This window comes from Symphodus melops, assembly GCF_947650265.1.
Source record: "Symphodus melops genome assembly, chromosome: 4".
In the NCBI taxonomy this organism is placed as follows: Eukaryota; Metazoa; Chordata; class Actinopteri; order Labriformes; family Labridae; genus Symphodus; species Symphodus melops.
The window spans coordinates 22,548,679-22,571,427 of NC_136694.1; the positions used below are offsets into that span (position 1 = coordinate 22,548,679).

The 22,749-nt window shown below is 40.4% G+C and overlaps 3 protein-coding genes and 1 long non-coding RNA gene across 7 annotated transcripts; 2 read left to right on the top strand and 2 right to left on the bottom strand.

Moving 5' to 3' along the window:
- Positions 1-63: 63 nt before the first annotated feature.
- sp1 (sp1 transcription factor) lies at positions 64-7,483 on the bottom strand. 2 transcript variants are annotated; one of them, XM_079342026.1, is made up of 7 exons: positions 7,395-7,483; positions 7,134-7,234; positions 6,522-6,592; positions 4,258-5,635; positions 3,165-3,306; positions 2,852-3,042; positions 64-1,958 (listed from the first exon to the last, which is right to left on the bottom strand). In XM_079342026.1, the coding sequence occupies exons 2-7, from the start codon at positions 7,138-7,140 to the stop codon at positions 1,651-1,653; spliced, it is 2,097 nt and encodes a 698-aa protein (XP_079198152.1). In that variant the 5' UTR covers positions 7,141-7,234; positions 7,395-7,483; the 3' UTR covers positions 64-1,650. The 2 variants fall into 2 exon arrangements, with proteins under 2 accessions (XP_079198152.1, XP_079198153.1); XM_079342027.1 differs by lacking the exon at positions 7,395-7,483 and having other exon boundaries at positions 7,071-7,135.
- A 166-nt stretch (positions 7,484-7,649) lies between these two features.
- Positions 7,650-16,623, top strand: tespa1 (thymocyte expressed, positive selection associated 1). 2 transcript variants are annotated; one of them, XM_079342029.1, is made up of 13 exons: positions 7,650-7,782; positions 9,485-9,561; positions 10,311-10,501; positions 11,114-11,156; positions 12,110-12,150; positions 12,362-12,415; positions 12,845-12,884; positions 13,484-13,534; positions 13,755-13,850; positions 14,127-14,335; positions 14,422-15,548; positions 15,755-15,842; positions 16,366-16,623. In XM_079342029.1, exons 3-13 carry the CDS (start codon positions 10,354-10,356, stop codon positions 16,479-16,481), a joined length of 2,013 nt encoding a protein of 670 aa, XP_079198155.1. In that variant the 5' UTR covers positions 7,650-7,782; positions 9,485-9,561; positions 10,311-10,353; the 3' UTR covers positions 16,482-16,623. The 2 variants fall into 2 exon arrangements, with proteins under 2 accessions (XP_079198155.1, XP_079198154.1); XM_079342028.1 differs by lacking the exon at positions 7,650-7,782 and having other exon boundaries at positions 9,299-9,561.
- A 1,031-nt stretch (positions 16,624-17,654) lies between these two features.
- tarbp2 (TAR (HIV) RNA binding protein 2) lies at positions 17,655-22,062 on the bottom strand. Of its 2 annotated transcripts, none has more exons than XM_079342033.1 (7): positions 21,777-22,062; positions 20,656-20,997; positions 20,445-20,514; positions 20,237-20,354; positions 19,820-19,947; positions 19,423-19,618; positions 17,655-18,842 (listed from the first exon to the last, which is right to left on the bottom strand). In XM_079342033.1, exons 1-7 carry the CDS (start codon positions 21,827-21,829, stop codon positions 18,685-18,687), a joined length of 1,065 nt encoding a protein of 354 aa, XP_079198159.1. In that variant the 5' UTR covers positions 21,830-22,062; the 3' UTR covers positions 17,655-18,684. The 2 variants fall into 2 exon arrangements, with proteins under 2 accessions (XP_079198159.1, XP_079198160.1); XM_079342034.1 differs by having other exon boundaries at positions 20,683-20,997; positions 21,777-22,056.
- Positions 18,854-19,363, top strand: LOC306822802. Its single transcript, XR_013778954.1, has 2 exons — positions 18,854-19,056; positions 19,088-19,363. It is a non-coding gene; the product is annotated as an uncharacterized lncRNA (long non-coding RNA).
- Positions 22,063-22,749: the final 687 nt, after the last annotated feature.

Consider the following 22,749-nt stretch of genomic DNA (forward strand, 5'->3'; position numbering starts at 1 on the left):
TTTTTAAATCAGCTGACTTTTTTTTTAGATCGTGAAAAAAAGTTTGCAAAGAAATGAGACAAGTTATATATTCAGAATTTTAATCCAGCTGTTGGCATCTGCAGTAGTTGTATACACACAATATATAAAATCCCTTATTTAAAATGGGAACAAAATAAGAGCACTTGTTGTCCGATGAAGTAAATTTATAGATTTTTGAACATATTTTTCTGACATAAAACGTACAATTTTCTTTCTCAAATAAAGTTGAATTCTGACACAAAGAAACTAATCCCAACAGAGGTGAGGAGCATTTTCCAAGAGAAACGCTGACCCTTAAAATGTTTTGAAACTTATATCGATGGACAACAGAAGGGCTGCGTGTCCAAGGCTTGCATCGAGCTGGACTTCTTTCCAGTTAGAACGTTAACATATGCATTACAAGAGTAAAAATGAGAGTTTAGGGACCAAAGAAAGATCTCATAGGTTTTACTTATAAAGGAGTATGAGCCTTTGGTTTGGAGCTTACATATTTGATGCTGTCTTGACATTATTACAAAATACTTAACTCTGAATAGATGTGACTCAAGAAAAACTTTCCACCAAAAGAAAAGAAACCAAAGGGACTCGAGGCAGAGCATCAGATGACGAGTATACCACAAAAAAAAAAAAAAAAAAAAACTTGAACGGGAAGGTCTAGACTGAACAGAATACAATCTTCTATGGCAGAATATCTGTTAAGTTTACACATTTAGTCTACACGCGTATATAAAAGTAATATAAGATTAAGATTGATTGTGCATGAGAGGTTCATACAACTGAAAGGCAATCTCACAATCGTGTAGAATGATTCTGCCTAAGCTAAGAAAATCTGTAGCCTTTACATTACCAAAATATATATATTTACAGAAAAAAAATCTAAACATGTTGCTATGATAATTATCAAAGCATGATGGCTTGAATGTGTGTACCTACATCAGAGGTTAAAGAGTTCTTCTCAGGATTTCAGTGGCCTGACACACCTACATCCTCACACTGATTAGTGCTCGTGGCTTTGACCTGGTCATGACCTCCTGTTTTCCATCCCTACAACCTAAAATGGTTTACGTTATTCATACAATACCAGGATTGTTAGTTTAAGAAAAAAATCCATGGTTACCAACTAACTGGTGCCACAATAATTAGAGAAGTAAATGTTGGCTGCTCAGGATGGTTATTATGTTACGGGTCCTTTTGGGCAGGAGACACGTGAGAGGAAGACAGAAAGAGGGACAAGTGGTGAGGCAACACAAGAAGGTGACTGTGACTGTTTCTCTACTAGAGAGGACCTCAGAAAGAGAAGCCACCAATTTAAAATCAACTGTGCTGGTCTGTGTGTTTTTTTTCTTTATTGCAATCACCTAGGATTGGGTCTTCATGTTTGACAGATGTTCGTGTAGTGCCACTTCAAGTCAGGGACGCCTAGATTACACGAGGTCTCAGCTCTGACCTTTAAATGCCACAGACAAATCTTCATAAACCAGTTTGAAATCCATATTCCTGCCTCAACTCTCAAATTGGACAGTGTCTGTTTTGTTGTGGCCACCTCTCCAGTCTGAAGTATTTCAAAAGGTTTTTTGCCCTTTTACGCCCAAATGTCAGAATGCAACATCTTCCTGCGCCTCTCGCTCCTCAGAAGCTGTTGCCATTAATTTGGTGGAGGTCCACCTGCATCATGTTGATCCCGCTGCTGGCTAATCGAGCTATGCTCTCTGCAGATAAGGTTTCCATGGTGACGATGGTGTGCTGCTCATTTGCTGACACTGTGCCCGCTTCCACTTTTGTCACTGATGTAGGGGAGCCAGTGTCAGTGGAGCCTGGGGTGCCGCCAACAGGGTGGATCACAGCTTTCTTGTTTAAGTGGGTTTTGATGTGCTTGGATAGGTGATCGCTGCGCATGAAGCGTTTGGGACACTCTGGACAGACGAACCTTTTCTCACCTGAAAAGTAGGGAGTAATAAAAAAAAATATATATATTAATATCCATTTTCAGTTTTAGCAGATTGCCACAGATGAAATGTGTATTTAAAAAGGACTATTACGTGGAATAAACACATAGTGGATGATTTATCCTCAAACAACTCATGATCATTAAAATGTCAAAACTGAACCCTGAGATGATCTACGGTTTCATTGTCTCAACTTTTTTCAAAGTCTCACTGCAACATTAAAAATTCTGTTTGTCAAACCAAAACCAAAAAGCTGCTGAAAGTACACATTTGAGAATCTGAATCCAGTAAATGTTTGTCATCTGAGATTTAAATCTGACCTAAATGGTTAAAACATTACCGGGTACATTTCAATAAAATTAATTATTTCAACCACTACTTAATCCCGTTCAAATTACTGTAAAATCCAGAATAAAAATTGCACCGGTAAATGAAACGCAAACTGTTTTTAAAAGTCTCCAAGAGAGAAACAGCCCGCTTCCAGCATGACGATTTCTATTGTGTTCAGTGAAGTCTACAGGGTTCAGTTTCTGTGCAGCTCTGTCGCTCTTTGGTTTATTTTCACTCCTTCAAACTACAGTACGGTAGCTGAGCTCTTAGTATACGGGGACAGTTGTGAAGCAAAAACCCCGATCTCTGTCCGACTCCTCGAGTTGCTCTCTAACTTTAAAATAGGACTCTTTTAAAATCAACGGTTAGTTTTTAGAACAATAAACCACTGTTTTCCAGACTTGTGTGATTATGACCTTGGGAGGGAGAAAAGAGCAGCCAGGCTGGTCTGTGTCTCGTCAACATTGACTGTTCTTTGGAACTTTTTGTTGGTGTTGATATAAAGCCCTACACAAAGTCATTTAAACTCAGTTTAAAGACATCCTGTGGCTCACCTGTGTGAGTCCTCTTATGGCGCTGAAGCTCATCTGAACGAGTGAATCGTTTTCCACAGAAAGACCAGCTGCAGACGAAGGGTCGCTCTCCTGTGTGCCAGCGAAGGTGGGCCCTCAGATGGGATGTTTTGCCGTAGATCTTCCCACAGTTGGGCATGTGACAGATATGCTGCTTCTTTTTTGTTGGGTCACTGTTTGAGGGAGAAGGAAAAAAACAAAAAACAACCACAAATCAAACATGCCATCTAAAACTCAGTATTTACACTTTTCAATTTGTCAAGGGTCTGGATTTGAAGGTGGTGAAGTAACGTACCGTCCTTCACCGTCCTTGCAGAAGGGACAGGTGCAGGCTTCCCGACGGTTCCGTCGCCCTTGTGGTGGTGGGCTTATATCCTCATCATCCATCGCTGTGCTGTCATCCAGGCTTTCTCCTCCTGCCTGTAAGGCCTGCTCTCCTGTCGGGACGGATGAGGATTGATTATTTACACAATTGTTCAAGATCTCTTTAGTTAACATTTACTTTCTTTCGTCAAAGTTAACCAACAGGTCAAACCCATTTTTATTTTAGAAACATTTTTTGGGGTGGAATTTCCCACCTTCAAGAGACATCAAACTGTCTCCCACATTAAGATGCCAGAGACCGACTAATTGCAAGCAACAAAAAAAAGAAAACCTCAGACAATCCTGAACTACGACACTGACGTCAACACCAGCACTGATACTGCTGCAAGGACAAAAACCTTTCATCCAGAACAAGGAGAGTCCAAATCTTATCGAAACACAAGAGCTGATAAGTGATTTTAAGATAAGGTCAACAGGCAAATCACATTCACTAAAAAAGAGCAACCGTTTCCCATGCTGAGTGTATTTCAGTAAATGATAAAACAAGAGAGGAGGGCAAAGACGTTGTGCACAACATTATTACAGTGCTGTAATGGGATCTCTGAGGAGCTGCCTTCTAGCAAGTACACAGGAAGTCTCCCTAGAGGGCAGCACGGAGCGCAGAGCAACACTGGGCCAGCTCAACTGGTTTAACCAGTAAAAGTTTCAACACAAACTCCTGAAATACACAATACTTTGCAATTCAGGGCAAATATCTGGGTCAACGTCATCGTCGACACTGCTCAACACATCTGTTTGAACCAACTGCTGATCAGCTTTACTTATATAGATGAGCAATGCATTGTTTTAAAGAAATAAATATATTTCAATAAATGTATTTACTACATAAAGATTGAATCATTCTGTACATAAAGAGCCATTCAGCATCATGTGTATAATAAAGCCATTAGGGTAACTAGAAAGTTCACATGAATATAGATCCCTTTTTGAAATATTAAACAGTTTTCTTAATGTTTTTTTGTGTTTTTTTTGGGGGGGGGGGGGGGAGTAATCAAGTGACTGACCTCCTGTGCTGGCGATGGTGATGGGCACCGTCTGCAGTTGATGCATCTGCAGCCCTGAGCCTCCGAGCGAGTTCAGATTTATGGTCTGGATGCCGGGGATCTGCACCGTGTTGACAGACACTCCTCCAGCTCCCTGTGCATGGCCCAGCTGAGGGAGAGACTGCATCGGGGCCAGCGTAATCTGCGGCCCTGAAGGACTCTGGATCTGTAGCGTCTGCCAGCTGACTTGGCCGTTGGGGCCCACGGTGCGGAGAAGGATGGGCCCTGCGTTTGGCATGATTTGAAGATTTTGGAGCCCTTCCTGGCTGAGTGTCGGAGTCGCAAACACCTGACCCCCTGCAGTGGTGATGGCCCCGGCCTGGATGGTCTGGAGGTGCGCACCACCTTGGATGACCTGCTGAGGCTGAATCAGGATCTGCTGTGGCTGCTGTGCGTCTCTGTTGTCTGGTTGTATCGGGACACCCAGAGAATTTGCTGCATTATGCTGAAATGTTCCCGTCATTGTGCCGTTGCTGTTCTGTGTTTGGGCCACTCCATAAGAGGAAGTCTGTGTGGTGATGGTGGACCCACTTGTCATGTAACTCGCCCCACTGTTGGAAGATGCTGGATGCTGTGATTGCTGTATGAGCTGGTTTCCGCCTGTATCCCCACTACCGCTATTTGAATCTCCTGCAGCGTTGCTTGTTCCAGTACTGACAGGCAACAGAGTGATGTTTCCATTTAGTGAAACAGGCATATTTGCGAGGAACTGTGGCTGGTTTTGTAACATACCATTGCCTAAGCTAATATTTTGAATGGGGATGGCCCCCTGAAGGAGACTAGGCATTGTTAATATGTTTCCTGCCGCACCAGCTCTGTTAGTTGCAGCTATGATTTGCTGGCCATTCGCAGAGGACACTATCTGAAACTGCTGCCCCTGTGCTGCAGAATCCTGCTGAGTATTTGCCAACTGCAGGTGCTGCCCGTCCACCGTCTGAAACTGGGGAATAACCTGGTACTGAATGTTGGGCATCACGCCTGATATGGCAGTGAGGACCTGCTGGCCCTGCATCGATGGAGCCTGAGCTACGACGTATTGCTGTGGCTGCTGCTGCTGTCCCTGAGTGCTCACAGGTGACAGCACCTGTCTGCTCTTGCCTATGTCTCCTCCTGTCATCATGCCTGAGGAGTCAGTGGTGATGGTGTTGGTGCCTGAGGATGATTGAATGCTGAGAGGGATAACCTGCCAGCCATTGGCAGTAGAAGTTAAAACACCTTGGTTTATATCCAGCTGTTGCTGCTGGTTTTGTTGGTCAGCAGGTGAGTCACTTTCTCCTGGGGTGTCAATTCGACTGCACGTGGCTGCCAATAAGGCGAGAGGAGAGGGCTGCTGGGAGTCCTAAAAAGAAGATACATGCAAGTCAATTGTAATTGAAAATATCAAAAATATATCTCATTAATTAAAAAAAAAAAAAAACATTCTGCAAACCCTGCAGCAAAAACAGAATTTTCAGTCGCTTATTTTGGACTAGTTTAAATTACCTGATGCAGATTCTCAATGAAAAGATAAAACCAATAACACAATGTAACCTTTTTTTTAACAGCAAAAGAACAGGTTAAAAAAACTGGCTTTTTAATATGACGGTTATTGTATGAAATCAGTGGAGTTTAAAGTAGACCTGTACAGACGAAAGAAGGTTCAACATCACTCTTTAAAACTCTAAGATCCAGAGATAAAGACCAAACTGTTAAATCTTTTTAATTACACTTCTACATTCGCCATCTTACTTCATAACATGAAGAACCTGTCTCATGTAATGGTACTTTCAATTACTTTAAAGATGAAAAGGGGGGGGGGCAGGGTGGTAGAGTATATGGGAGGGACCACATTTTTTTCCCAGAGAAGCGGCGGGCTCGGCTTCCCCTCCCCCCAAACCCACCCATCTCCCTCCCACACTTTTATTTCGCCCTATAAACTGACACAGTCCTCTAGCCACCCCCCCTCCAAGGCCAGCCAAATGGGCCGAGCGAAATGTGCATGAAGAGCCGGGGGTTTGACGGGAACACCCCGTGTGGGCGAAATCTACCTGCCCATTCCCCACCCCGGTGACATGTGCTCTGTGGAGAAAATCAACAAGCCGAGGAGAGGACACAAATGAACTGCAAGAATTACACAGAAACCCCCACACATGACAATCAGGATAAGAGGCTGAGAACAGGGAATTCGATTAATGTTTCACTTGTCTATTGTGGCAAAAAAAAGGAAAGAAGTGTGATGAACCTACTTGTGAATTAGTGTTTCTCTTCTGAGTGAAGCCTCCGCCGCTCTCCGCCATTTCACCCTGCTGCTGCTGATCTGCGGAAGAAGAGTCAGAAAAATATCACTGATCTGGAGCAGACACATCCAAAACAACACTTTAAAACAACAAAACATACACCAGGAGGAGGGGGAAATGCCACACTCATCTTCAACCACACACACACATTAGAGTAAAGATTTTAAACTTATAATGAAAGTGAAGCCACAAGTGCTCGCAGGGCCAGCTAGCCTCGAAGCTAAGCTAACATGAACTAACCACAACAAGTCATGTTTAAGAAAAAGTGCCAAACACAAACACGCTTTCACTTCTACTATTTGATATAACTAAACAGGGTTAAAGTAGACTTGTTTGGTAACACTTTGAGTTTCAGTGTGAAATAGAAACCTAGCTGTAGATATTGTTTGCTGAGTACCGACACTTAGCAGCTGAGTAGTTGAGTCACTTTTTTAACAACTCCAACACATCGTATTTAAACTGTTTTAATTATTTAAAATAACATTCCTCTGGTCTTACACGTCACTGCTGGCTTTTTGTTTAGTTACAGCGGGCTACTGAGTTGAAGAAAAGTTCACTTACTGCTCATTATTTGAAGACGGGAGGAGTTTCTCTCTGCTCTTTTTTTTTATCTTCGAGTTGACAACTTTTCACAACTTCACACAAACTTGACTTCCCCCCTCCTTTAATGAAGGAGAAAGATGGGTGCGTTAGATTTACTAACACACAACTGGTTTATCCTGACATTTTGGCGGGACATGATGAACAGTCATACATTTCATGTTAAATAAATAATACATTACTTTGTTCAACATTAACACAGTTAAGTAAGTGTAAGCATACCTGGTGGAAAAAGTAAATTCTGATTAGTCAAAGGCAACTTTAAAAGGAGGGAAGATATTTCACTTCGTAGTCTTGTTTTTAGCCAAAAGTCCCCAATCAAAAATTATTTGTTTTTAACGTAGTTAGTTCTTATTTGATAATATAAGTATCATATCAAAATAATGTCGAGAAAATACGAAAACACTAGAGGACAGCATTTTGACCCTTTTTTTTCTTTGGTGACCGCGTTGGTGACTGTGTAGATGAATAAAACAAGCACACACTTGACGAACCTGTTTCTGAGCGATTGCTGCTTTCATCCAATTGAAAAGCCCGTTTCTGCCAACGAGAATCTACTGGCCAATGTGATTGGACCAAAGGCTGAAAATTGGGGCGGGACCTAGCAATGGTAGGTTGTAACATTGAGCATGATTGACGTTGGGTTATCTGTTTTCCGCTTAAAATGCGCCATGAGTAAACACGTTGAGATAGATACTGTTATAGATGTGTTGATATATATATCTATGGATACTGATGTTTGACTTTTGTACGAGCGGCATGTGACTCGACATATCACTGTGTAAAGATTCAAAGCATATGTCATGTTTTGAACACGGAGGAGGGGAGATAGGAAGGCGCCCTGGGTGTTTAAGTCTTGCCTCCGTGGCTGAAGGCCACTCCCTGGTAGCGCCCAGTGAGGAGGCGGGAGGAGGACTCAGAGAGAGGGGAAGGGGGGCCGGACAGACCACCTCACAGTCAAACACTGGCTATAACCGCACTGGGAGGAGAAAATGGCTCACATGTGGGAGGGTTTGTTGGATTATTGGGATGTACAAGGGGGGCTGTCGGTGAAGCATGTGTCCATGTAAACAGGACGGAGGGTGGAGCCCATCCTCCTCACACCGAGCCTGCACCCACCACCCGGCCCAGTCTGATGTGTCAAACACTATCATTTCACATGGTCACACATATATTCACTTTATCTGTTTACTCATCAGTCAATAGTTTCAGCTGATAACTTGTCTGTTCTCACTATTGCACTTTATTATATGTATCACGGATTTTTGGTCTTTACATACTTCATCACTGTTTTTTTTTTACACGTTCATCTACTCCAGTAAAGTCTGTTTATCTATCTATCTATCTATCTATCTATCTATCTATCTATCTATCTATCTATCTATCTATCTATCTATCTATCTATCTATCTATCTGTCTGTCTCGCTGGCTGGCTGGCTGGCTGGATATTTTCATCCCCAATACAACACAAATGCACTCTCCTAGGTCTAACAATTATTGTTTCACTGGTCTTATCTGTTGAAAAGTGCTCAATACTGGTTCCATAAGTATTAATGTTTTCACAAATTTAAAGCAACAGTAGCGTATATTGTTTTTTAATTTCAAAATAATAGACTACTGAGGTTAAAGTTGGCTACAGCATTATTTTCTTAGTAGTAGCATAAGCGTAACTCTGTGCAGCAAATTGCCTTTTCATAAGGCAACAAACCACATGTGTAACAGCATCACTTTTGTATTAGGTCCTTTTGTTGAGTCAAACAGTAAACTGGATGAGCCTTTATGATGATGGAGAAGCAGAACAAACACACCAACTACAATCTGTTCTGAGCCATGTTTTATTGCCTATCCCTTGAAGAAATTAAAATAGGCTACTGTTAATACTGTGGGCTGAGCTTCATAAAATGTGTTTCAATGTTTCAAGAAATTGTCTAACTATTTGATGTTATTGATATCAATAAGGCTATTCATAAATTCTTTAAAATAAGTTAACTCTGTGATTCTAGGTCATATGTTAGCTTGTGAATGACGTTTTTATTGTGTATAGGCTTTACCTATGACATTAAAAAAAAAAAAAAAAAAGTTCAGTGACTTGCTTCTGCAGGATGTGTCGCAGACTCACAGTTGCGTCCCACGCGCCTCTAACTGCTTCAGATGAGATGCAAAGTCACTTCTTACAGGCTGCTCAAACCAAAATCATCATCCACACATGAAGACTATGGCTGTCATGGACACAAACTATTGAGTAAATCAGGCTGGAGGCAGTTTGACAGATTGCTTCATCACAGATCAGATATCTGAGTTCGCTACAACAGGAAACAAGACGGAGCGCGCGCTCCTGACAGAAGTGAAACCTGCCTCGATGAAGGTGAAGCTGCTTCTCTTCTGCCAGGTTTGTTTGTTATTTTCCTTTATCAGGAGATGGAAATGATTTTTATTTATCATATTGGAACTATATTCACTGAGTAGATGGGCTGGTCAACTGTTCATAAACTCTTTAATCATAAATCAAAAATGTTCACCTTAAATTAGAATAAAATAAAACATTTTCACATTAAACTGTAAATAGTTCAAACTGGTAAGGTCAATCAATCACTATAGCATGGGTGTAATTTATAATATTTCCTTTATTTGAATGTAAATGTTATAGTTGCCTCGTATTTGTCCGTACTAGTTGGATTGCTTTTCACTTTGAGGTTTCAAGCTATTATACTCTTTAATATTCAATGTAACAAACCTTTAATGTTTTTCTCTCGCATGTTTTCTTATTTTAAATTACATCCATATTTGATACAAAACAAATGTGTCCTTGTTACACATATAGTAAACTTAAGTTGTTTCTGAACTTGACTTAGTGCAGTTGTGTTTGGATTCACACAAGGGGGTGACTGATATTTTGCTGGTATTTATCTTACATAAGTCATAGATTTAGATAATGTTTTTAAGTGGTTGTATATGTTTTTAAAGATATGTTTTGATGATTTACGTTAGTCTACTGCTGTAAGGGCTGTGCAAACTTTCAAAGAGCACACTTTATATACCTATAAGAAATTCTACTCAGTGCTAAAGAATACGGATAGGAAACAATTTATATCTTCACTGTGAAATACTAAAACATGTATCATTATTGTGCCTCTGCAGCTTCAGACCCTCTCTGCTGTGGAGCTGTATGTGATCTGAGGTGATGGAGAGCCCGTCGTCCACGGTGAGGCGGCGAGCCTGGATCAACAGCAGCCGACAGTGGCTCACTCTGGAGGAATCAGACACTGAAGGACAGCCAAAGAGCAGCCTCCAATCTGCATCAATAGCAGACGATGATGTCTTTTTTGATGGTAGGTTCAAACATATGGGAGTGTAAAGGAGAGCACATATGTGTCTAAGTCTGAGTATGTTCTGGTTGGTTCTATGGTTAGAAATTGATTTTATAGGAAGGAGGGTGTGTGACTACATTTAATCTACATAAAATATAACAACGGCTTGAACTGAAATGGATATTGAAACAAAAACTTGGATCAATTTATTGTTTAGAAATAGATAAACATACTGTATTATTTAGATCCAACCAGACATCCACTATTACAAAATATGCACAATAGCATGTATATTTTGTGAAAAATCAACCGTACTCATTAACAGATTAAAATAAAATAATTTAAACCAATGTGCAGTGCATCCCCTAAAGCAAGTATTACATTTCCTTTATGTCTTCATGCACTCAACCAAACAAATACAAATATATGATATTCATACAAATAAATTAAATAGTACATTATTTTACAAAGTATGACGTACATTCAATTGGATATCGTACATGTCATATAGAATGCTTTTCAGACATGATTGCAAATCATGAAAAATTATTGTACTTTAACTTGTACTTTAAATATAGTACAAAGCAAAGAACACAAACACTTGTTTAATTTAATGAGTTTTGATTTCCACAGGATGCTCCACTGGAAAGATTGAGAACTGGCTCCTGGGTTGTGGGTGAGTCAGCTTGCTTTACTACAGTTTTTATGTAAGATGACGTTTTTCGAGCACTGACTCTAAATACAAGGTGTCAGTCAGTTGAGACTGGTTCAACAAACATTGAGTAGAAAGTGGAAACTCTCTGAGGTCAGGTGTTCCAGGAAGACTGTGTGGTAAGGTTGCTGCAGTTTTGTTTCTGCCACAGTAACCTTAGACGCTGACTCTATCAAGGACGGCTCCTTTGGAAAAAAAGAGAGGTTTATTTTAGTTCTGTAAACTACTTTGTTAGAGTGAACTTTGTTGACATCTAATAGACTGATATAATCATTCCTCTGACAGCGTTGAACAGAACAGCAGATTTGTTGTATGGGTCATGTTATGCATGCAAAATAGCTTTTTCGGGAAATGTTGCTTGTGGCAAAAAAAAAAAAAAAAAAAAAAAAATGTTGCTCCCAGTATGTAGATCAAGATGTTTTAACAGGTCATCATATCTGTGACTAGCCTTGTGGTTCAGTGTAAAATAATTATAAGACTAAAGGCATGATCAGGTTCTACTTCCATGAAACTGATTGGAAGAAGGAAGTCAATATTAAATGTCTCCTGTTTAAGTCAAAGAAAAGGAAGCTGTTAGTGTTACTCGAGAAAATGTGTCAGCATTTAAATACACAGAATACTGTAAAAGGAGGAGGTGGGGGTTGAATTCTGTGAACTACACACACAAATGACCAGATGGGTTAGGAGGTGTTGACCTCACTGCTGATCAGCATGTGAACATTTCTAAAGGAGGAAGTTAGCATGTTGAGAGTTTAGATGTCTGAGTTGAACTCATGATTGCATTTGAAGCAAGGTTGCCATCATTTTCCCGCTGAGGCTTTCTATGCAAATTCCAACAGTTTGTTTGAAAGAAGAAGCATGCTATTACACTGACGATCATATGTGTTTGTGTAAATAATCTGGAATATATTTTACAGGTCAGGTTCCCGCACAGAAAACACTAGTCAGCTGAGTTTTGGTGAGTATGAAGGGTAATAAATAGAGACTTCTTTTGAATTTAACATGTACCATCAGAAACTGTCCTTAGTTATGATGCAATTAACACAAACACAATTATGCTAAAAACCACTAGGCAACAGGCACCCCCACACAGGCCTGATTTCTTAATGTTTATAGAGATGTAAACTCTGTTTAAAATTACTTTTGTTATATTTGGTCTTTTTTTTTAGAATCTGTGCTAAAACCCAACAACTTTGATGATGAGCTGAGTCTTGGTGCAGATGGTGAGTACACAGAGTAACACACGCAAATGCACACACAAGTGCATGAACCAACACAAAGCAGGAAATGTCTTTGTAGGAAAATGAGGTGTGCACCATGTAAAGGTTTACATTTGCTTATTCTGTAAAATCAGCGATAATGAGCCACACACAGCGACCCATTGTTGCACATCAAGAAGTCCAGAGATACAGAGTTCTGAAACTTCTGCTATGAAGGATAGTTTTTGAAAGGGAGACATATAGCACAAGAAATTTTCTTCTCTTCTTCTTCTTCTTCTTCTTACAACATGTAACTACACAAATGCAGAAATCATTTAAGAAAGAGATATCATTTAAAATTCATTCAAAGACACACATATCTGAAGGGCACAAGTTGACAAATGAATAACTATTGTTGCATATACAGTATGAACATATGTATTTATTTTTCAGCTTCTGAGTTAAACAGTGGTGAAGTGACAGCTAAAGCTTGGTGAGTAGCAGCTGTAATGTTACATTTGCAGAGCCAATCAAACACACATGATTAAAGAGTTGGTAAATGTTTATACTGTACTAATCCATGTGGTCTGAGTGTCAGAGTGTAACATAGACTGAACTAACAGCACACCCACCTAACCTAATTCCAGATACTTAGTTGATAATTGTATTCAGTGGTTATCCCCCTGTTTGTGTGAAAATGACAAAGTGACATAGCACCCATTAATCATCGATTACATACTAGTCCTTATGGCTTGTCATTATTCTGAGGCTTTTGTTATTTTTGAAGGAAAAAATACTGCAGAAGTCAAATCTGCACATTTGATCATTTATTCTGTACTAAATACAGTTATTTAGCGCACATCGTCATGGCAACTCCTGCATGTTTCTTTACCATACAGATCTTTATACACGATAAGTTGGTTTAAACTATATATATTTAATATCATATTTTTTATATTAATACTGGTATTTACTTTATTTCAGTTCAATTCTTAGGGTGTTGCTGTTCTCTTAGGTTAGACATTCATTTCATGTGTAAACCTGAGTCTGTTTCTTCTTTTGTTTTCACCCGACTCTTTGCTGACCATGAAGCCTCACACAGCATCCTTACTCCAAACAAAGACTAGGCAGACTTACCTGCAGGTCAGAGAGCATCTACTCCCTAAGATCAAAAAAGACAACATTATCAATGGTTTACACAGAAAGTACAGTGTTTCTTTTTTCCTTTTAGTTTTACCAATTAAGGCTATGAATCTACTTGTCGGCTAACAATTCTTTCATAAATTTGGAAGTGTACCGAAAGGTTTTCTATACAATTGTTTTTGTATATTGTAAATAACATGTCTTATGTTGTGTTGTCCAGTTCACCTCGGCCAAATCGAGGTCTTCCATTGTTGAACTTGGGACACAGTATGGCCTCCAGTTGCCCCTCGTCCTCCACTTGTAGAACTACATCAAGGTGAGGCTGGTCATTATGTGGATTTGAACTCAGGATTTCCTCCTTAATTTGACCAATTTCTGATTTGATTTTACACAAACAATATCAGTATGCAAAATTATTTTTACTCTGCACTATTGATTTTATTGCATTTATAAACCCCATGTTTTCTAATTGTGTAAAGTTCTCTAGAACGGTTAAAATAAGCATTACAGATCCTTCAGTGTAGCTGTCCAGACGAAAACTCTAAAACAGGAAAATAGTCTGTATCGCTTGTCTTTGTCACATGCACTGCAGTGTTTCGGAAGTCCTGCAGTTGTGTTCGGAGGATCCAGAGGAGACGCTGTACCAGCTGGGTTTTGGCTGCGATGAACCACAGGTCACTGTTCGAATTCCTCCTCGATTCTTCACCTTCCCCTCTTCGGCTCAGGGCATCAACTTCCGCCTGTTTCTCGACTCACAGCTGCGGCGGATAAGAGAGGAAGATCCCGGACTCACTCTTGCCAGTGAGACTATTAAACTAACTCTACTAAAAGATGTGTTTGTTATATGATTTGTGTTATATTCTTTCTTCTTTTTCTCCCTTCTCAAGGTCGTTTCAGACAAGTGCAAGTCCTCACAGCGATGGCCAACGCCTTCTACTCCCTCTACTCTCACGTGTCCCGTACTCCTCTGCAGAAACTGGCCACGCCAGAGTTCACCTTCTCCTCATCCACCATGGAGAGAATTGAACGCTTCAGGAGCAACATCCGCAGCGAGCCCCGTTCGCCTGTGGAGAGGCTGAAGGACACTGTCTCCAAGATGTGTCTTTACACGGGCTCACCTCGAGGGTCAGAATCTACCTCTCCGCAGCCCTCACCCAGAAAGAGATCCAGTCTGCCTGATGTGGTGGAAATTGTCCTGGAGAAAGTCAAATCTGGGGTGTCAAAGACACTGGATATGGAGGAATATAACAATAATAATTCAGCTGAAAAGGATGCTGCTAAATCGTGTAGAAAAGGCGATCAGGAGCAAACACAGCATATCGTGGTGGATAAGCAAACTCTAGAAAACGAAAATATATGCTGTCATGTGGAGATAGAGGGCTGTAAACCAACAGACAACACTGAAAACAGCATCAACCCAGCAGATCTTGACAGCAGGACTAATTGTGAAAGAACATCTTCACCCACATCGTTATCAGGAGAGACCTTGACAGAAACAGATCATCAGTGTCGTGACTTAAGAACTGTTCATGTGAAACCAGTTGCCAAAGTTACATACGATGTAATCTGCCCTCAGATAGTGGAGAGTGTACACACGGTGCCTTTCTGCACACACGGTCCAAAAACAAACAGTTTACCTCTAATCTGCTCTGAGACAGAAGACATAGATAGACCTTATCCTGGATCAGAGGCGGCTGTCTGTGTGCATGACGAGGATTTGAACTCAGGGGATGTTTTGAGGGCCCTGGATGAATCCAAATCACTTCAGGTCCTGACTCACAATGGTAACCAAACTCAGTGCTGCATCACTGTGACCGGCTGGGAGGGAGAAGATGTCGATTCATGTCCCTCAAACACACCAGATTCCAGTCATGCTTCAGCTGTCCAACTTGTCAAGACCTGTGAGGAGTCACTCATTGAGGAGAAAGGTCAATACCTGAATCCACTGACACACCAGGGCCGGAGGCTCATCTCCAACAACCTGCCACAGGTCAATTCCTTTGAGCTGGAGGAGGTACAGTAAAGGGAACTGTTATACTAACTTATAACAGAAATGTGTGTGTACACTATTGACTAAAATTGAGATTTTTTTTACAATGAACTGGATGACTGAGAACCTACACAGACATTGTTAAAATAGTGATTTTGCAAGTCGTTGTTTCCTGATTATACTGCAGTGAAAGCAGACGTACAGTAAACACACTGTTCTTGTCTCCATAGGTACACAGTGCAGGGGAGGAAGATGTTGGACAATCAGTAGCTACTAGAACAGGAACTTCCCTGTTGTCAAAAAAACAGCAAAACAAAGGTAAAGCATGGTTTAATCACTCTTTATTTTATGCCAAGTTTATTATAGCAGAAGCTTCAACTTTAGCTTTGCTACACTGCACTCATTTCAAAGAACTGTAACCTTTGAGAAGCAGCTTTTTCTTCTAAAAACAGATCAGTCATCAATTTGATGTGCCAACTGAAAAACAGCCAGTCTGAACAAATTAAGGAGACTTTAAATGTCTAAAAAAAACAAAACTGTGAAACTAACCAGCGGGACGAAAGTTATTAGTAGAAATGTCTTTTAGTTGAAAAAAAAAAAAAATCCCCTGCAGAACTTGAATATTTGTTATGGGCCTCACTGAATGGGGTCATTGATGACATGTGAGGAATGGAGTATATAGGGATGAATAAGTGAGCATGTGCGTATCCAGGTCATTGTGCAGGTGTGTTCGTGACAAGGAAAAGACTGTTTGCGTAATCGGGTCACATTGCAGCTGCGTTTGTGCAGAATTGTGCAGTTTATGGAGCTGTAGTCTGACTGAGTTTGTGTTTCTGTGCAGGTGAAGTGGTCCGGGGTGACAGTGTGCAGTCAGACAGCAGCGGATATGCTGATGAAGAAGTCAGCCTGTCATCTACACTAACACAGCGGATGTTAGATGACCTGAACTCCATTTAAAAAAAAACGTTTAAAGTACACCTTTTCTTGCACTGCAGATTTAAGTTTTTTAAGAACAGTTTTAAAATATTAAAAGCGTTTTATTCCTCCTGCAGGCTCACACCGAATAAAGAGTACTGTAAATAAAAATAAGTTACTAAAATGTCTTGATGACGTACTTCCTGGACATATTTTATTAGAATTGTCATTTAAATGAATTTAAGTCCATTCAAGTTATTTGAATAGAAGTTGGCAGCAAAACTTACACACACACAAGTTTCATAAAAGTCAGTTTCACATTTGACTTTATTGTTCGTCTAAAAACTGGGAGACTTTTTCTATCACCACAACAAAGAAGTCTCGTTCAAAGTATGAAAGTTAGCACCTGAAACTCAACAAAAACAGGGGTTCATCATTGACAGTCATCTGAAGAATAAAATGCAGATAATTCAGTGATTTGAAACACACACTGCTGTTCCAGGAGATAGCAGTGGGACAGGGAGTCAAAGTAATAAAACGTGGTCAGCCGGCAGTGTGCAAAGAACATCTTTTTAACAAGTGCAACTGTGCAAACTGTTTTTAGATGAATGCAAACACAGTACAGTACATGGTGGTGAATGCTTAACAAGAAAAGGAGGAGGAGGGATAATGTTATGTAATAATCACTCATTATTATTCAAATTTCACTTTAGGAGTCGTGACGGTGAAACTGAATTGGACAAAAGGAGCATTAAAACATTGAACTTCACAAAGGTATATGAGGTAGTTGGGTTTCTCTGGACTATGATGTCATACATCTGAAGTCAGTTTAAAGTTTAAAGTAATAAATCACTACTGCAAATGATCAAACAGTGGTAATTAGACTTCACTATGTTGTTTGCACATTTTGGGGCAGATGGGACCAAAGTTGAGAAAATAAAAGTTTTTGTAATGTCTATAAGCTCACGAGTGGAGATTGTAGCTGGTTATGAAAAACTGATAAATGATGCCTGTTTGACTTACAAAAGCAAATCAGACTGAAATGGAGCACATTGATTATTTCTTGTTCTTAATGCCTGTAAACAGCTGGAAGGGTAGGAGAGTGGTTAACCGTACTCTGCAGAAATAGCCTTTTTTTCCTTCTATTTCCACAGAAAAGATTGGTTGATTGGCGAAATAACTACTTCAATAAAACGGGAGACTTTTTTTTGTAAAAAAACCAAACCAAAACAAAACACAATACTTACAAAAAGGGACAACATTTGTGATGAGTTACCACTTTGTCCACTGGGGGCATCAAAATCAGCACAAACCCAATGTTCAACTATATATATGGCTTGTACATCTTTAAACTTCTGATGATCATGTTGACTTCCTAAAATGTTCAGAAGCAAGAATTACATAAGCCAAATTTACCCAGGAAGTTCAACTTTGGGAATGCCAAGGAGCAACATGATTAGTAAGGGTCCATTTTTACATTTTGAAAACATTGTGTTCAAAAAGGCAAAAACGTGGCTACAAATTCAGTTTTAGTGATAAAGTCCCAAAATTCAAATCCTTAAGGCTCACCACGAAGAGTGCCGTAAATACAAACCATTTTTAGAGTTCAGGTCCAATAATTAGGAAAAGAAATCCACTTTTTTTTTTAAAGCTTGTAGAAGCTTGTCTAGAAACAGGGCAGCCTTTAAAATAATCATCCTCCGGTATGGGTGCAGCAGAGTCTTTTACTCTCCTCGGTTCCTTGCGAGGCTTGAAATTTGGTCTCTTTTTTCATCCATGTAACGGGGAATAAATGAAGCACCAATAAGACGTAAATTCTGTAGTCCAATTTCTACAACTTTTTGTAGGATCAGAATTTTCAGCATTTCTTTGGGGATTTTCTACAAGAGCGACACTTCTATGTTAAGGTGAAGGCTCTCTCAGTGTTAGGCTTTAAGAAAGAGTGCTGCTTTACAATGCTGGGCAGACAAGAACCGAAAAAGCATTTAAAATTAATGAATGACAATTATGCTAGATGTCAAGGAGAGGGGCTCAAGAGTTTTTGGGCAACTAAATCTTCATTGGCAACATTAAGAAATCCAAAATTGGCTCCAGGGGACTCGTCTGGATCAGAGGTCTTGATTTCCAAATTTGAGGTAATTCCTGTTGTTTGAAGTAATCACAAAGTTCCTCCTCCGTCCTTTGTGGACATGATATCCCGGCACTGTGTCAGGGCTTGTTTGGGTCTTTGAGAAGGCAGATGACATCACTTCCCTCCGGCCATGATTTTGAGGTACTGCAGTGCATTGTGGGCCGCATTGGCCCGAGCGGCGTCTATACTCGGAGCGAAGCCGTGGCACACTGTGATTGGCTGCGTGGAAAGCTCTACCAGACACTGACACAGGCCGCTCAGACTGCGTTCCTCTGAAACAAAAAACAGAGAAGTAAAAGGTGTCTGCTGCTTCAGCGCTGTTAAAGACCTCACTGTGGATGAAGGCATGTCTGAGCCTCCTCTGAAATTCATTCAGCTGCATTTCTCAGTCTGATCAGGAAATAATTAGTTATGAAGACTGCTATGCTTTCACTTCTCAGCTTCAAATTCTTGTCCATCTGTGCTGTACTGTCTGCACATGAGTAAGTACATTTCATGTAAACAGCTCCTTTCACAGACAAAGCCACAAATTACTTAACATCACTAAAATAATCATAAAGATAAAATAAAAAATAACATAAAAAGGTCACCCTGACATAATTGTGGCAACATGCAGCTGCAGGCTACTTCCCCCATTTCCAATGACGGTAACTGCAACCACACTGCATGAGTTTTTTTATTGTGGTCTGATGTCATCATTAAAGATTTGACTAGAAGTCTTAGTTTGTGCCGTTTGAATAAACCAGATGTGAAACCACTAAGACGCTTTCCCCTGAGCAAACAAAATGAGTTTTTTTTTTTTTTTTAAATAATTGGCAGCGAGAGATTTGTGTTCATTGTTTCTGAGCTCACCTAGATCCAGGTAGCTAATGTCGAAGCGCTGCTCAGCAGACAGGTCACTGAGCAGAGAGCAGAAGTTGGAGTCCGAGGGCATGCCCAGAGGATGAGTGCGGAGCTGCAGGATCTTCTCTCCAGCAGAGTTACGCAGAGAGTCCCATGTGCAGCTGAAGCCTTTACTTTTACCCGGCTCGGCTCTGTTCCCCGTGTGCTGCGTGTGAGGGGTAGAAGAAGTTGGGTGCCATTAAAAACAGTGTTATCTGCCAGATGAGTTGATGACATTGCTTTGGATATTGTGGTGAAAAGACATCCTTTACATGATATTAAGGCATCACTTTTAAGGATGCAATAGGTACTAAGATTTAGTCGACTGATGGACAAAATTGGGCATAGTGTCCATCTGTTTTCTTACCATGTTAAATGTGTCTTCTTCTGTTTCAGCTTCGTTACTTGTCCTCAGGTCTACTGGGACATCGTGTATTCTAGATAACATCTTTGCTGCTGCGTTTCTCTTTGCTAACTTCTTCGAGGTTCCACTTCCTGCAGAGGTCCAGGAAATTGAGAATGAGAAATGTTTCTCAAGTAAATACCACTGATTTATAAGAACTCTGACTTACTGATTTGGATCAATGACAATTTGTTAAGCATAAAAAAATGATTGTGTTATTCTATTTTTATTCATGCTTAAACATTTCTGCAGTGACAGCCAACCTCAACATTTAAATGGACAGGTTACATATGGCATGTCAGAAATACATTTTATAAAGTCAATTTTATTGTCTCCAGAGACAAAACTTGTTGATTGAAGAATGACATATTTTCATTTTACCAATTTCCACAAATCTTTCAACTCTGCAGGTCATGGTGAACTCTTTCCGATGTGCTGGACCGGACTCCTGAGTGACGGTGTATTCTGGCAAGCGCCATCCTTTCTGTACCACCAGTTCCTAGCAGAGAGAAACACAAACATGTATTAATTAAAGCTAAAATGCATGCAACTATAACACTTAAACTGCAGTGGTTATCTGTTTCTTCACCTGCAGAGCTCCTACAGGGTTACATTCGGACTGCTGAGAACTGCCTGAGGTCTTCATTTCAGACTGGGAGCTGTGGAGAGAATGAGATAAACAAACACAGAAAAGGAAGTAATGAAACCACACTGGCCTCTAGCTCACAGTAAGTCAAAGATTGATCTCGTCAGATATACAGAGCATACTAAAATGTTAAATCTGCAAAACACCAACTGACTCTGGCATCACATTTTGTGAAACTGACCCATCTTCATCAGTAGCCACATCAACACCAATAAATCTGTCAACTCCAACACCAACTCCGGCAGGACCTCCGAAGCCCCCTTTGAGCATCTTCAGAGCAGCCTCTGCTGCTTTGTGCTTGGCCGCCTTCTTGCTGGGCCCTTGGCCGGTGCAGCTGATCTCTCCGACGGAGACGCGGAATGTGAAGTTGGGCTGGTGGGCCTGTCCCTCGGCCTTCAGCAGGTCGTACACTGGGGTCTTTCCTATCCGCGTTCCATACTCCTGCAGCAGACTGATCGGCGTCTTACCGGGGTTCACAGCCAGCATTTGCTCAATACTGAATAAAAGAGAGGCCAAGCACGAGGGAGACTGTTAACCAGCTGTTCATTTATTTACAAAATCTCAGACTATATTTAAAAAATATATACACCTGTGCATTTTTATCTGATCTGGTCACATTTTGTTAATATCTTCTTACAGTCTTTGTACTCCACACTATCAATTCTGCACTAATCCAGTACTATAATATGTAAGAACTCCGGGTTGTGCTGCTTCTCAACCAAATTGTGTTTTACTTACAAGGGTTATTACGGTTTTGTCCAAGTCATTTAACAATGGAGAGGTATGAATAACAGTAACACTGCTTATGCATATGTTAGTTACATAGTTCTAACGTAAGTGTTAGCACTAGGTTTCAATCTACCACATCATCTTACTCCTTAAAGTATGTGCTTGTTCTCTACAGTGGACTGTGTAAACTATTAACAGACCAAACTTTTAAAGTTAACTCATATTACCGAAAAAAAAAATGATCAGAGCAGATCAATAAATAGTTACTAATGAACCCGACAAAACGCAGGTGACGTACATGAAGTAGAGACAGCACAGATGAAAACAAAGAGCATACATACATGGTATATGTTTGGATTATTGACAGTAAGTAACGTGGCAGCTGGAGCTCTGTTAAAGGCACATATGGAGTATATGTATAAATTGGCTAGATGTAAAATAAACAAAATGTCAGTGCGTAAATCAGAATAAAATAGAAACATAACTTTATTACAATCAGACTGTTAGCCATGACACTGTGCTAGCCTAGCTTGTGTGCAGCTTCACCTGGAGCACCCGGAGTTTCTCTTCCAGCTGTCCGATGCTGTCTCGTCGTTCATTACCTATTTCACACAGACAGAGCCGACCGGTTTTAGATGGTTAATCCCCCCACCTGAACAGGCCCCTTCTTTCATTTGACAGTATTATCCCAGACGGACGGTTAGCCAACCAACGACGTGACGTAAACCCCTGTTTGCTCCGACAGGAAACATAGGACAAGAGAACACCAGCGGAGTGATCTTTAGGGCGCACACAGATGACGTCAACGGAGCCCCGCGAAACTTGAATTCCCATTGGTCCGTGGTTAGTTCGTTTTTTAAACCTACACACCGTCTGAGTACCTTTGGGTCTGGGTCCAGACCATTAACGTACATGGTAAAAGATCAAACATCCACTTCATGAATGACCGTGTCATCAAAACATAAACAATTGAACGGCTTTAACAGCTCGACCGGGAGTTGTAGTTTTCAGGGGTTGAAAAGTAAAAAAGAAACATTTTTTTTACCGTACGTTTCAAATGTTATACTAACTTTAGGGTAATTTAAGTTTGAGTTTACTTCAATTAAAAGTGTTTTTTCATTGTATGTTATTTTTTCACCAAGCTGGAAAAACCAGCTAAATTAGCTGAAATCGAAAGCGGAAGAAAAAAACAAGTTCAGACTCAGTAATAATAGTTAATTTCTGTCTCTTTTCATCTTTGTGTTCGAGCACAAGTATTATTTGAATAGTGTGACGATAGTTCTTGTATTTTCTGGGCTCGCAGTTCAATAATGTTATGTTTAATACGAACCAGCAGATGGCGACAGACAGTCACTGATCTGCGCATCAGTAAACGCTCTTTTCGGGCTGGAGTTCAGTACACTGGGTCTTTGTGTTGACTGACACCTGTCATCTCTTCTGACATCTCCTTAGTTATACTTTTTTTTATTCCCTTCCTTTTATAAACATTTTCACATTTTAGTCAATATTGTGGCCACGT

Coding starts and splice junctions, on each gene's coding strand:
- sp1 (XM_079342026.1), bottom strand. Junction 3,043..3,164: donor TGCAAGGACGGTGAAGGACG/GTACGTTACTTC, acceptor TCCCTCAAACAG/TGACCCAACAAAAAAGAAGC. Junction 1,959..2,851: donor CCATAAGAGGACTCACACAG/GTGAGCCACAGG, acceptor CCTACTTTTCAG/GTGAGAAAAGGTTCGTCTGT.
- tespa1 (XM_079342029.1), top strand. CDS start 10,354: ATGGAGAGCCCGTCGTCCACGGTGAGGCGGCGAGCCTGGATCAACAGC. Junction 13,535..13,754: donor CTAGGCAGACTTACCTGCAG/GTCAGAGAGCAT, acceptor TGTGTTGTCCAG/TTCACCTCGGCCAAATCGAG. Junction 15,549..15,754: donor ATTCCTTTGAGCTGGAGGAG/GTACAGTAAAGG, acceptor TTGTCTCCATAG/GTACACAGTGCAGGGGAGGA.
- tarbp2 (XM_079342033.1), bottom strand. CDS start 21,829: ATGAACGACGAGACAGCATCGGACAGCTGGAAGAGAAACTCCGGGTGC. Junction 19,948..20,236: donor TGAAAGATTTGTGGAAATTG/GTAAAATGAAAA, acceptor GGACCTCTGCAG/GAAGTGGAACCTCGAAGAAG. Junction 18,843..19,422: donor CATTAGCTACCTGGATCTAG/GTGAGCTCAGAA, acceptor TTTTTGTTTCAG/AGGAACGCAGTCTGAGCGGC.